Source organism: Leptonychotes weddellii, chromosome 1, assembly GCF_054177405.1.
Source record: "Leptonychotes weddellii isolate Sample4059 chromosome 1, ASM5417740v2, whole genome shotgun sequence".
Classification (NCBI taxonomy): domain Eukaryota; kingdom Metazoa; phylum Chordata; class Mammalia; order Carnivora; family Phocidae; genus Leptonychotes; species Leptonychotes weddellii.
The window spans coordinates 134,953,592-134,967,388 of record NC_138369.1 but is presented as its reverse complement, the minus strand read 5'-3'; the positions used below and the strand labels follow the sequence as shown (position 1 = coordinate 134,967,388).

Genomic DNA, 13,797 nt, shown 5'->3' with positions numbered 1-13,797 from the left:
ATGGACTCTGAAAAACAAACTGAGGGTTCTAGAGGGGAGGGGGGTGGGAGGATGGGTTAGCCTGGTGGTGGGTATTGAGGAGGGCACATTCTGCATGGAGCACTGGGTGTTATGCACAAACAATGAATCATGGAACACTACATCTAAAACTAATGATGTAATGTATGGGGATTAACATAAGAATAAAAAAAAAAAAAGAAAGAAAATACAGTGTATTATGCTTAATTTCTCTAAAGTTTTCATCCAGTGGCTGTCACCTTTCATGTAGGTCAAACTACAGGTTTTTTACTAAAAAGTGAATCCTGCCAAAGCAGTTACATAATTCAGGTTAGAGCTAAGAAATCAAAGTTCACAGGAAATTTTTCAGAATGCTAACATTTAGGCTCATAATTCTTTTCATTTTCATTTCATTTTTATGTGATCTTTTCTTTCTTTTTACAGATTTTCCCAGATTCTAGAAAGTTATCTGCTATTTCAATGAATCACAAGTAGCACAAAAAATGCTTCAGATGTATCTAACCTATTGGTAGGACTACATAGAAGTCAACTTTTCAGTTCAAATTCCCTTTGAAGTTACTCCACAGAAACGCAAACAAAAATAAAAACAGAAATCTCTTGACATCCATTTTCTTTCAAAAATGTAAGAGACTCTCTACCTTTCGTGCCTCAAGACTTCATAGTAGCCAATGCTACACTGGTTATCTACTTAGCATTCCGTGTCTTTTCCCCCTTCATAATGAAGCCACTTCGTTCAGGTTTCCACCCCTTCCCCTCATTCTAAAGTCCTGGGGATGGGCCCTAATTCATTCAAAACAACTTTGCCTTTGACTTGAAGAACTTAATGGCAGTCAGGACATGGTATTCTCCTGGAGACTGTTATGCTAGGTACAAGTAGGCACGCAATAGCTGTTCACCCTCCTCCCCCTCTCCATCTTGAGGAAACTGATAACAGTGACCTTCCCATGGCCTCCTGAATAAATCCCAAATTCAGCATTCAAGGCTCTCTACTATTCTTTTACTACCTGTTTAGCCCTTTCTCCTTTGCACACATCTCCTGCTCTAGCAGCTACACACTTGGCCTTTCAAGAATATGCCCCTGCACTTTCCATTTCCTATGCTTTGCCCAGGCTGTTCCTCTGACTAGGAAAGAAGGCCCAACCACTCCCATGTCAGCCAGTTGAATTCCTACTCAAAGTCCAGATCAAAAGTAAACTTTTCTATCAAGTCTTCCTTGATATCACCATTAATAAATGGTACTCATCATACATTCCTTGTGTTGTTAATCATTTTACATGCTTACAGCCTGTTTTAAAACCCCAGACTCCTTAAGGGCTGCAATCTCTTGTGTATCTTTGTCCTCCACCATCCCTCCCCACCAGACACCCAAATTCAGAGTGGCAGGCTCAGTAAACATTTGTTGAACACATGAACATAACTGTTCATTTCTGAGAGTGAAAAGTACTTCTACAGAATAGATTATCATGAAGGCTGAATTGTCCTTGGAAGTCTTTAAAAACATCCTAGGATAGCTGAGGAATAGTTCTGCTGAAGGAAAGGAAACAAATCAGGTGACCTTGTAAGGCTCCTTCTGCAAATTACATCAACTCTTTAAAAGTACTGCCTAATAATTCAAAAACAAACCATACACAAATGCTATTTAACAAAAAGAGAGCAGCATTTATTATAGTAGATGAAGGTTAAGAACAGATTATTTTTAGCAAAATTTCAGCGGCTCTTATAGTAATATACCATTTTTCAGTTATATCCAAGGAATTGTACAAAAAAGCTCATTTAGTCTAATTATTTCACACTTGAAAGAAGTAGGACAGAGAAAAATGCCAGCCCCTTCAAACGGGTAACCAGACAAAATTAATTTGGAAGCACATACTCATGTCACTTAATTATTGTCTACACATCATCACCAAAAATATACCTACTGAACTCCAAGAAAGTTACCTGTAATTTTTTATTTCCTTCACTGGCATTTATGGAAAAAGTATATGAAATTTTGTATTCCCTTCTCCCCTACCAAATAAATTTGAAAAATTTAAGTCGACTAAAATTAAGTTACTTCAAGATCCATGGGTACATTATCAGTTCAAATAAGGCCACAAAACTATGGGAAACATACTGATATCTCCAGAAATAAACAAGGTTAACCATAATATTCCATAAACCATTGAGCCTGCTCATTAAATAAAATTTTCAGAATAAATCTCATCAATTAAATGGGACAGAAAACTTGATTCCAAGGACAGTGCACTCACAAAAGAAAAAGGCACTGTATAAGATGAAAATCAGAGTTAAATATGATGGCTATTCATAGAAAATAAAATGTAAGAAAGATTAAATAGTAGAAAATGAAATAGTTTTTTTTAACCATTAAGAAAATTAAACACACGTTTAGTCTTTTTGTTCCAATATTGTTACACTCTACGTATTTCTGTAAGCCAATTTAAAAGCTTTGGGGAAGAAGCTAGAGTACAAAAAATATATTGTTTTCGAACATAATGTAGCACACTGTATAGTTATTTTTAAAGCAAAGATCACATATTCAGTCAAACCTGCCTATGCTTGTTAAAGGTTATGGTAAAGCTACAATTTAAAGTTTTCTCAATTATTTTAAAGGCACCTCTATTTTTCCTGGAGCAACCGGATAACGGAAACTGATTCTAAATACTGTTTCTCCCTGGACCCAGTAAGTGAAGGAGCGGTTACTTAAAAAGCACAGCGGGGTCAGAAGCCGGTCCGGGATCAGCGGAAACCGAGCAGCGGGTGCAGTTACCTCTCGGATCTGGGACACCTGAGCCGCGCGGGGGGGCGGGACGGGGGCGCGGGGGGGTGCGTGAGTCCCGGCCCACAGCGACGAATACGGCCCGTGGCAAAGTTGGGCTCGCAGGACCCGACACAGCTCTCCCCGGGCCCGCCGGTCCAGCCTGGCCCCCACCGGGAGCAGAGGGCTCGGGCTACTCACCGTGCAGAGAGAGGAGCAGCAGAGGCGCCAACGGAGAGCCCGGAGAAGTCATCCCGGGGCCGCGGGGAGCGCGCCCGCCGCCCGCCCGGCTCCTCGTCGCGACGGCGGAGACGCGGGCCGGGCTCTCGGCGCTCTTGGGGCAGTCGGGTCCGCCCGGAGGGGCCGAGACCGTGGGACGCACAGCGGAGGCAAGAGGAGCTCCCGCGCCGCCCCGCTTCGCCGACGCTGAGCTGCGACCAGGCGCGTCCCGGGCTCGCCGGCCTCGTCCCGCAGCGCCGCGGCCACCTCGCGCTGCCCCAGGACCCGACGGCCCGCCGCGCCGCCGGGGGAGCCACTCCCCCCCAACTCTCGCCCAGCTAGTCCGGCAGCAGCCCGGCTCCCCTCGGCTCCGCGCCGCCCACTCGCCCTGCTCCTCGGTCTCCCGGGCAACCGCGGCTCCCGCGCGACGCCTGGCGGCCCACCCGCGGAGCGAGCGCGGCGCGCAGCTGGCGCTGCCCGGCCACCTGTGCGCGGTGCCGCCCACTGCCCCGCACGCCGCTGTGAGCGCCGCTGGGGACCCTCCGGAGGACGCTCTCCTGGCCTGCAGTCAAGGCCTACCCCTGCCCTGAACCACTCTCCAGACAGGGTTGTCAGTCTTGATCCCCAGAGTCCTCTAGGAAGGACTTTCCACAACCTTCGCCCAGCAAGATTCTTTTCTGTTGCCGTTTTCAGATTATTTCTATTTGTCCATTTCCTCTCTTCTGTAATCTGGCAAAATTCTGATTCTGGCAAAATTAAGAATTGATGAGGTTTGTTCTATTCCATAGCTTTTTTTTTTTTCTCCCAACACCCACCCACTACCTTATTTTCCTTAAAAGAGCATAAGGGCTGTACCATGCTCCTTATTCCCCGTTTCTATCAAAGACACTACCATCTTTTCTTGCCCTTTTAGTAAAACTTATCTCAACTTCTAATATTTAAAATTAGCTACTTTAAACGTTATGGCTTTCTTTTTTTTTTTTTAAGATTTTATTTATTTATTCATAAGAGAGAGAGAGGCAGAGGGAGAAGCAGGCTCCCCGCTGAGCAGGGAGCCGGATCCTGGGATCATGACCTGAGCCGAAGGCAGACATTTAACCATCTGAGCCACCCAGGCGCCCTGTTATGGCTTTCTTAAACTAATTTCAACTATTTGTTAACTAGTGAGAGGGTGATTTTATTATGGTGATTGTTACTTTGGGTTTTTATTTTTTGTTTCCTGTTCGTTTTGGTTAGGTGGAAAGAGAGACGTTCTTGGCATCTGAAATTATTTTACTTAAATATCTGCCTTCTTATAAAAACTAATCTTCATTCCTTTTCCATTGGATCTCTGGTGTCTTAACAGCCCATAGTCACTTTTTGCTTCAGCCTCCAATGGGAACATACTTTCCCCGGAGGAGTATCAAACCATTCTGGTCAATTTCTACAGCAGCATAGATTAGGATTCTTGGGGGCCCCCGGAAATTTTGAGCCCCCATCAGGCACATATAATACTCCCAGGGCAATTCAGAATGAAAATAGTATGCACAGGAGAAAGGCAAATATGTAAAACACCCATACATTGGACAAAGATTGGAAGATAAATGTAAAAACAACAGTATCAAGATGGTGGAATTATGGATGCATCTTTTTTTTTTTTGGAAATTGGTGATGTTATAATTTTAAGTAAAAAAAAAGAGAGGGGGGGGTGCCTGGGTGGCTCAGTTGGTTAAGCGACTGCCTTCGGCTCAGGTCATGATCCCAGAGTCCGGGGATGGAGTCCCGCATGGGTCTCCCCACTCAGCGGGGAGTCTGCTTCTCCCTCTGACCCTACCCCCTCTTGTGCTCTGTCTCTCACTCTCTCTCTCAAATAAATAAAATAAAATCTTAAAAAAGAGAGAGAGAACATATTAAGAAATGCCAATCACCTTTAACACCAATATCCTAAAAAGATATAGCTTGATTATGAATTGAAGATGCTTCAACTTTGCCCACTACTTCCAATTTGTTAGAATCCTTTACCAGATCTCTAGTGGTAAAAAAAAGAATATGACAGTATAGATTATTTGACATTAATAACAGAAATTTTAAATTTCAACTGTGATTTCATCACTGGGCTCATTCTCATTCTTTTAAATTCCACAACAAGGACTAGATTTTCTTTCTCCATCCAATTCAATTCCTTGTTTTGTCCTGTACATATTCCCACATTCAAATCCAGTCCCAAATAGGGCATGGGTAATATAAAATAGGTTTTTTAAAGGTTTTATTTATTTATTTGAGAGAGAGAGATCACAAGCAGGGGGAGGGGCAGAGGAGAAGCAGACCCCCTGCTGAACAGAGAGCCCAATACAGGGCTCAATCCCAGGACCCTGGGATCATGACCTGAGCCAAAGGCAGACGCCTCACCAACTGAGCCACCCAGGCACCTGCTTAAGAGTAATATAAAGAGAAAAGCAAGGAAGCTGTCAAATGGCAGGTGCTAATCAGAACAGGTCTTCACTATAACCCCAGGTTTAAATATTGAGACAGAATATTCATTCTTTAAATAAATAATCTAATAATCTAGGATGAAAAGCCCTGATAAAGCAAGTTGCCTGATATATTTCTTAGCACATCTATTCAAGTATTTATGTAAGACACCGTTAACTTGAAGGTTAAACATTAAGTATAAGATATGACCCCCACCCTTTAAAAAACTTACAGTTGTACATCATGGCATATATACTCAAGGTCATGAATCAGAGAGAGTGAGCTCCCTCTCCTGCCTCTGTGTCACCATAGTGTACTTCTACCTTCTACCAACAGAAGCTGCTGAATTATTAGGAAGAGTAGCCCTTTTCACAGAAAAAGAAATGTAGCTTCTGAAGGGAGAGTGGGAATGATCTGATTTCAAGCGGCAATCTGGCTGCCCAGAAGCTCGGGGGCAGATGGTAGATGGTGGACTCACAGGAAGCAGATTGGGAGTACTGGAAACTCTAAGTGCCGTTCACAGAGCATTCCAAAAGAACACTCTCACAAGAAACGAGGAAAAAATGTGCTTTTTAATTTACAGAGATAACACCATGGGCATGTATTTCGAGTAAATTTGTTATTAGTAATGATGAGTTCCACCAACACTTTCATCTTAATCTGCTATATGACCGCAGTAGATTTCTTTAAATCTCTTAAGTATTCTAAGTTCTAAAGCAACAGATAACATCTTACATTTGTATAATACTTTATAAACTTCAAAATGTTTTCACATATATTATCTCTTCTGATCTTCACAGCAATCCCAGGGGGTAGGTAAGGCAGGTATTATTACCCCCTCTTCACATATTAAGACACTGAGTCTCAAAGAGATCAAGGGGTTGTAAATACCAAGGCAAAACTGAAACCAAGGCCTTCTGACATTCATCCTATAGTTGTTTCCTACCACACCATGAAATCTTTTCTTTTTATCTCTTTATAAACCAACACCTGAAGAAATTTATATAAACCATAGTGTCTTAAAGCTGTCTCTGGGGAACACTGCTGTTGCCGCCCCAGTATTTTCCCCCCTCCACTCCACCCCTACCACTTCCACCCTACCCACACATAAGTAGCCCATAAAATTTCGGCCATCTCGGTGCCACCCCCACCTCTAAGGGAGCTATATTTGGTCTATGTGACCAAGGAAGAAATGGAGAGGGGAATGTCTGGGACCAGGAACCCTAGGGTAAAAGACTCTGATATAGTATAATAATCTTGGCTCGAAAACATTGATGACATGAGAATATGGTCAATTTCTAAATATCTAAATATGGATTATCCAAATCCAAATGTAATCCTAGACCAGTTTTTATTCTCCATCCATCGAAATGCTGGATCATCTCTCTACAATCAGTTACTCTGCATTCAAGAATGGAAAATTAATTTTAATATTAGCTTAGGAGAAAAACAATTAAGAAAGAAAAACGGAGGGAATTATAAGGCTTTCCAAAGCCAAATATAAATTATTTTTAATTAGCTACTTTTAAATTATTAATAGCACCTATCCCTCTCCGTTTATGTATATAATTAAAAGTTAATTGCATTTAAGTTTTTGAGGATGTTTGTCTATGGAATATTTTATAAGAATATATGAATAAGAATTTTAAAATTAGAAAATACTTTTTGATCCTTGTTTGAGTCAGTAACTCATTCTGTAACTGCCCCCTTCCTTCATCTTCATTTTAACCAAGCTGCTTAGGACCATATATAACCTAGAGTAGAGCTTGGTCCTTATAGAAGTAAAATTTGAAAGGAATTGTTCCACCTTCCCCATTGTGAAGAGATAATTAAGGCTCTAAAATAACAATAGGGGAGCCAGGATGGCTCCATCTCACCGATTAAGCATCTGACTCTTGATTTCAGCTCAGGTCATGAACTCAGGGTCCTGAGATCAAGCCCCACCTAGGGCTCTGTGTTCAGCTCGGAGTGTGCTTGAGACTCTCCCTCAGCACCACCAACCCCCACTCGTGCATGGTCTCTCTCTCTCAAATAAATAAATAAATAAAATAACAATAAAGGAGTAGAGAAGATAATAATGGAATTGTTAGAATAATTAACAAGCCAATAACTGTTAATTCTATGTTAAGATATAAAGAAACCATTTAATATTTTAAAACCTTCTCAATGTTGGATTAGTTTATAACCTAGATATATTGACAGTGTAGTCTTTCTGATATCTGTTTGTTTTGTCAGTTTCTGCCCACTCCTCTGGTAGAGCAGTGCTAGACAAGATTTACACAAAGGTAAGCAGCATTTCCATCTCCATCACCATAGCCTAATCCCTATCACCACTGTGAATACCGCTTGAGCAAAATTTCACATCTTCATCCATTTGGGGAAAAGTTGGCCCTTTTCCTTGAAATCCTTTTATTATGGACACATTTATTTTCAGGCATAGTTACTCTCTGAGCAGGGCCCATTGGGACAAAATGCTACTGAATTAATTCAGTAATTAACTATGATTTTTAGGACTTGAATAGGGAAATAGGATAAAATGCATTTTATGCCACCTCAGTTCTTGTATTCTCTTTCTTATAATGCAAGGAAAATAATTTTTAAATGTTCCTCAAAGTCTCTTTACCAGTATCCAGTAATCTAAACTAATCTCTTTGAACCTCTCACTTGATTTTATATATTTGGTACTGGCAATCACTTATTTCAGTTGGTTCCAAGTTTTCCATAGAAGTTTTCCATGGAAGTTTAAAGTACAGTTCAAACTTTTATTTCTGGCAGAAAAACAGAATGGAGACCTTGACTTACAAAAGAAATGTGAAACTATATTTTTTTAATCTTAAATGAATTGCTGAGACCTCAATAAAATAGGGGAAAGTCAAGCCAAAAGCTACAAGGAGGAAGGAATTCTTCAACAGTCTACTTGCAACACAGCATCCAGAATGATCCTATTGAATCAGATCAGATCACTCTTCTGCCCGATGACTTCCTGTCTCACTCACAGTGAAAGTAGATATCTTTACTATAAACTACAGAGCTTGTGTTAGATTTCTATTGCTGCTATAACAAATCACTGCATATCTAGTGGTATAAAACAACACAAATTTATTATCTTATAGTTCTGAGGTCAGAAGTCCAAAATGGGTCTCACTGGGCTAAGATTAAGATGGCTGCAGGGCTATGTTTCTTTCTGGAGAATGCTTTTCCTTATCCTCCCCAGCTTCTAGAGTCCACCTACTTTCCTGGGCTTATGGTCCCCTTCCTTCATCTTCAAAGTCACCAACATCAGGCCACATCCTTCTCACATTGCTGTTTCTCTGACTCTCTCCCCTGCCTTTTCTTCCACATTTAAGGATCCTTGTGATTACAGTGGGCCCACCTGGATAATCCAGGATAATCCTGTCATCTCCAGGTCAGTTGAAGGGCAACCTTTTGCCAAATAAGGGAACATATTCTCAGATTCTAAGAATTAGGAAGTGGGCATCTTTGTGGGGTGGGGGCCATTACTCCGCTTACAAGGCCCAACTTGATCTAGTCCCTCTTTATCTGTCTGATTGCTTCTTCTATTTTCCCCTCATTCACTCAGCTCTCACTACAATGACCTCCTCAATGTTCCTTGAACAAACAGGAACATGTTTGCCTTGGAATCAAAAAATTATTCTTTCCCTAGATTTTGCATAGTTCTCCTTTCACTTCCTGTGGGTCTATTCTCACATGTCACCTAAAGTGAGGCCTTTGCCGACCATCTTACCTAAAATTTAAAATGAGAGACAGAGGGAAAGAGAGTGAGATCTCAAAGAATGTCATAATTAAAAAGGAGACATCACTACAGTTGCTATACAGATTAAAAAGATAAAGAGAATAATGAACAATTTTATGCTGATCAATTTGAAAGCTTGGAAGAAAGGGACAAATTCCTAAAGAAATATAACTTGCCAATACTTGCTCAAAAATAAACAGAAAATACGAACAGTCCCATATAATTAAGGGAATTAAAGCAATAGTTTAAAATCTTCCTACAAATAAAACTACAGATCCAATTTCATCAGGAAGTTTCACCAAAGTTCAGGAAACAAAAAACTCCAATCTTTTGTAAACTACTTGACAATATAGAAAAAAAGGAAATTCTCTTCAATTCATTTTGTGGTGCTAGCATTATATTGATTACCAAATACTGACAAAGATAATGGGAGAAAGGAAGATAGGTCAATTTTCATCACGTAGAGATTTACATCATGTAAATGAATATTAGCAAATCAAATTCAGTGATATATAAAAAAGGGTAATTAATTCATCACACCAATTGGATTTATTTTGGGATGTAAGATTGGTTTAACATGTGAAAATTAATGTATTCACTACACTGAAAGATTAAGAAAAAAAATTATATGATCATTTCATTAAGTGCTCACTGAAGGCAAAGCTTTGAGAAATCTGGATGCCACTCTCAGAGAACAGTAAAAGCAGTATGAAGAAGCTTGGAGTAGTCGAATAGTTGTAGGGGTATTACATTGCTTAAAGAAAGAAGATAAGATACTTAAATCCCAAATTTGGGACTCAAGGCCTAGACTGAAACTCAAGTACTTTCTAAGAATGTGCTAAAAGAATGTTACCTCTTAAAGATGCAGAGTTGACATAACTATGGCCTAATAATTAGTTTCAGAAATAATGTCTGTATCGTCTATCTTTATCTCCTTCCTTGCTGTGTCCTTTACATATTTACACTTTCAACTAACTTCCTGTTTCTTTCTTCTTGTTTTATTTAAGGTGTGATGGTGGCACGTAATTTTATAGTCAGTCCACAGACTGAAGAATCTCAAGACATAAGAACAACCTAAAAAGAAGAATGGATATCACCACTGGACTTAAATCTGGGAACCATAAATAATAATAAGAATTTGGAGGGTAACTCAGTCGGTTGGGCATTTGCCTTAGGTCAGGTCATGATCCTGGGGTCCTGGGATTGAGCCCCACATCAGGTTCCCGGCTCAGTGGGGAGTCTGCTTTTCCCTCTCTCTCTCTGCCCCTCCCCCCATTCATGTTCTCTCTCTCTCGAAATAAAAGATTAAATAAAATCTTTAAATAATAATAATAATAATAATAATGACGACTTTGGATTGTCTCCTAAGGTAGAACTGAGTGATTTTACAGTTGTGAGAAATATACACATTATGTATTTTTAAAATATAAATATAAGGGGAAAAAGTATTGGTAGATGTTGGGCATTTGAAGGAGTAGACTCTGGGGAGGATTGCTAAGTATTTTTTTAATGCTAAGCATCAAGACTATCTTTCAGTGTTTGAGAATTCCCCAGTTTTATCCTCACTGGGAACCAAAGTCTACCTTCCACGGCAGAAGCCAAAGATGCTTCCTGAACTCCTAGCAGCCACAGTGTGCTCACATAACACAAGGTTTAGCCAATTAGAGAAGCTCATCTCTGGATTGTAAATCTTGAGCAGGTGTCACAAAAATTCAGGGATAAGAAAGGGATAAGAATAAGGAAGGGATACAGAAGAATTAATTCTACTGTCCACTGAACAGATGCAGTTGTGGCTATGATGCTAGGTGTGGTATCCAGTACCTGGTGTCAGTAGTGGTTGTCTCTGGACTGTTCCTATGAGGTCATTCTGGTGATCTAGCCTCCTTTGGTTGCTGCTTGTTTTCTAACCCTTTAGACTTCCCATCTTTTCTATAAGCTACCCAACATCCTGGGCCTTTCCCGCTTTAATTAACCACCATCAATTTCTGTTGCTTGCCACCAAGAACACTGTCTTCAGAGTTAAAGTGTTCTGAGGTTCTTGCCTTTCTAGAAGGAGGTTGAAGATATTCATGAAGTTCTACTTCAAAAAAGGTGACGTCCTAATTGATCAGAGCCAACAGAGATTATCTTTCTAAAGAGGTAACATCTCAGCTAGTAGTCCAAAAATATGAAGAAACAAGCCATGAAAAGAATCAGAAATTGTAAAAAGATGGCCTCCAGTCTAGTAACATATCTGATCAGCATGTGGATCAGAGCCAGTGTGGCATGTCTCAGATTTAAATTCAGTCCGTGTTTATGCATACTTGCTATGTGCTGGCACCTTGCTACCTGCTTTAACATAAAGAGTCTCATTTAAATCCTGTCAACAACCCTGTGAGATAGGTAGTTTTCCCCTCATTTTTCCAGATGAATAAAACCAAGATTTAGAGGAACTTTAAACTTCTTTGTCAAAAACATACTGTTCGTAAGTAGTAAAACCCAAATGGTAAAACCCAACCTTTCTGACTGTAAGGACAGTATTCTTTCCACTATACCCTAATACCTCTATTTGAATGAGCAACCTGACTGGCAGTTTGGAACTGGTACTATTTCTGCTACTTTTTAGTACTAAGGAATTGTTTGTTCAGATTTTAGCCTGTCTTCTGACTCTGTTAATGGACACTCTTCCTTAAAAGATACACAATTCAGTGGGTACCACCACCCCTTAAAAATTAATATTAACTTCTATAGTTAGTGCACTTGAAAGATTAAATAATACCTGGATTTTATGTGCTATTAATAAAAATCAGTAATAACCCATAAAAATTGGAACTCAAATTAAAAACAGTGAGCCATGCTGTGTTTCTATGGTGACACAATGAAGAAAATATTAGATGGCCCAAAATATACTTAATTCCAATAAGTTGGTTCATGGCTTTAATATCATTTTAGAAAATCCATATATATCTAATCATTATTACCCAAATCCACACATTAATACTATGTATTCCTGAAAAAAAGAGTACTAGACCCTTCTTTGTGCAGCATTTCAGATCTTCTCAGCCCCACCTTTTATTCCAGCCTCTGCCTCAGGCTCAGATCAGCTTCTCACAGATAGACTCTGACACTAACTTGCTCCCCTGTGGCCTACACCAAGTAGCTCTCCCTACCCAGGACACTGCTGCCTGGGACACAGGCTGGAATCTGGTGGGACTGACGTGTGTAACCTAGAAGCACAGGGATGTCAACACTTATGGAGCCACTCTTGACCCATGTGGGATGGAAGCCAATGGATAAGCCTACTGCCTTGCCTTCTCCAAGGGGAGCAGTTCTTAGTCCCTCAAGCTCCTCAGAAGGCCCTGGCATGATCAACAGCAACCAAAAGACAATGAATACATCCTTGACTGGCTTTTCCTCCCTCTCCTTTTTCATTCCCTCACCAATTAACCCTGCTCCCTGAAATTACTTCCTAATTAAACTAACTCTACATAAACCTTTGTCTCAGGATAAACTTTCAGGGGAACCTAGACTAAGAGACCTACCCTTAGGTAGATTTTATATGCCTTTATATATGGTTCTTACTAAGATTCTATTATAGTTTTTTTTAATAGCCAGCTCTTCCAAATTACATATCAAAACTATGGAAGAGTACACTTCTTCTTGTCCTAGAGATTTTGGCAGGTCTCTGTAATGTACCTTTCTTGAAATCTAGAATCAAATAAGGCAAATATAAAACACAGCTTTTGCATTTGAAATTCTAAATGATAAAAGGTTTGCTCAATGTCAGCTTTGCTACATATATTTTTAAATAACCTTTGGAAAGTCACTTAACCAATCTAGGCCTTAACTCTAACCTTTATAAAAATGGAATATAGGGGCACCTGGGTGGCTCAGTCAGTTAAGCATCTGCCCTCAGCTCAAGTCATGATCCCAGGGTCCTGAGGTTGAGCCCCTGGTGGAGCCCAAACCCTGCTTAGGGCTCCCTGCTCAGTGAGGAGGTTGCTTCTTCCTGTCCCTCTGCCCCTCCCCCGCTCATGCACACACCTGTGCTCTCTCTGTCTCTCAAATAAATAAATAAATAAAATCTTTAAAAAGAGGAATATAATTCTTACCTCACAGATTGTTATAAGAATCCAGTAAGGTAGGGGTGCCTGGGTGGCTCAGTCGGTTAAGCATCTGCCTTCGGCTCAGGTCATGATCCCAGGGTCCTAGGATCGAGCCCCGTATTGGGCTCCCTGCTCAGCGGGAAACCTGCTGCTCCCTCTCCCACTCCCCCTGCTTGTGTTCCCCTCTCTCGCTGTGTCTCTCTCTGTCAAATAAATAAATAAAATCTTTAAAAAAAAAAAAGAATCCAATAAGGTAATACATGTGAAAATGCCCATTACAACCTCTGACAGATAATCAACCTAGCATGTAATGTTAGCTGCTGTTGTTATTACCATTATTAGTAGATTGTTGACTTTATTATTTATAAATTATTGATTTTATTATTGGTTTTATGTTTGAAAGTCCACCCTCATGGGCATAAAACATCCATTTCATGGACTTAATATTCCACCAAAGATTTTTCATTGCATTCTATTTTGTAGCCATTAAGCAAATATTTGTATTCATTTAATTC

The 13,797-nt window shown here is 40.2% G+C and overlaps 1 protein-coding gene across 4 annotated transcripts in view; it reads right to left on the bottom strand.

Annotated features, from left to right (window-relative positions):
* The window catches only part of IGSF11 (immunoglobulin superfamily member 11), a 198,284-nt gene that overhangs the window by 128,507 nt on the left and 55,980 nt on the right, over positions 1-13,797 (bottom strand). Inside the window, exon 1 of one of the 4 annotated variants that reach the window (XM_081833635.1) lies at positions 2,975-3,155. The exons of 1 other annotated variant lie outside the window; for it this stretch is intronic. In XM_081833635.1, coding sequence (XP_081689761.1) covers positions 2,975-3,026 — 52 coding nt within the window. In that variant the 5' untranslated portion in view covers positions 3,027-3,155. Of the gene's footprint in view, positions 1-2,974; positions 3,156-13,797 lie in introns of those variants that run through there. 2 more of the 4 variants (XM_031024938.2, XM_031024937.2) reach the window with 2 other exon arrangements.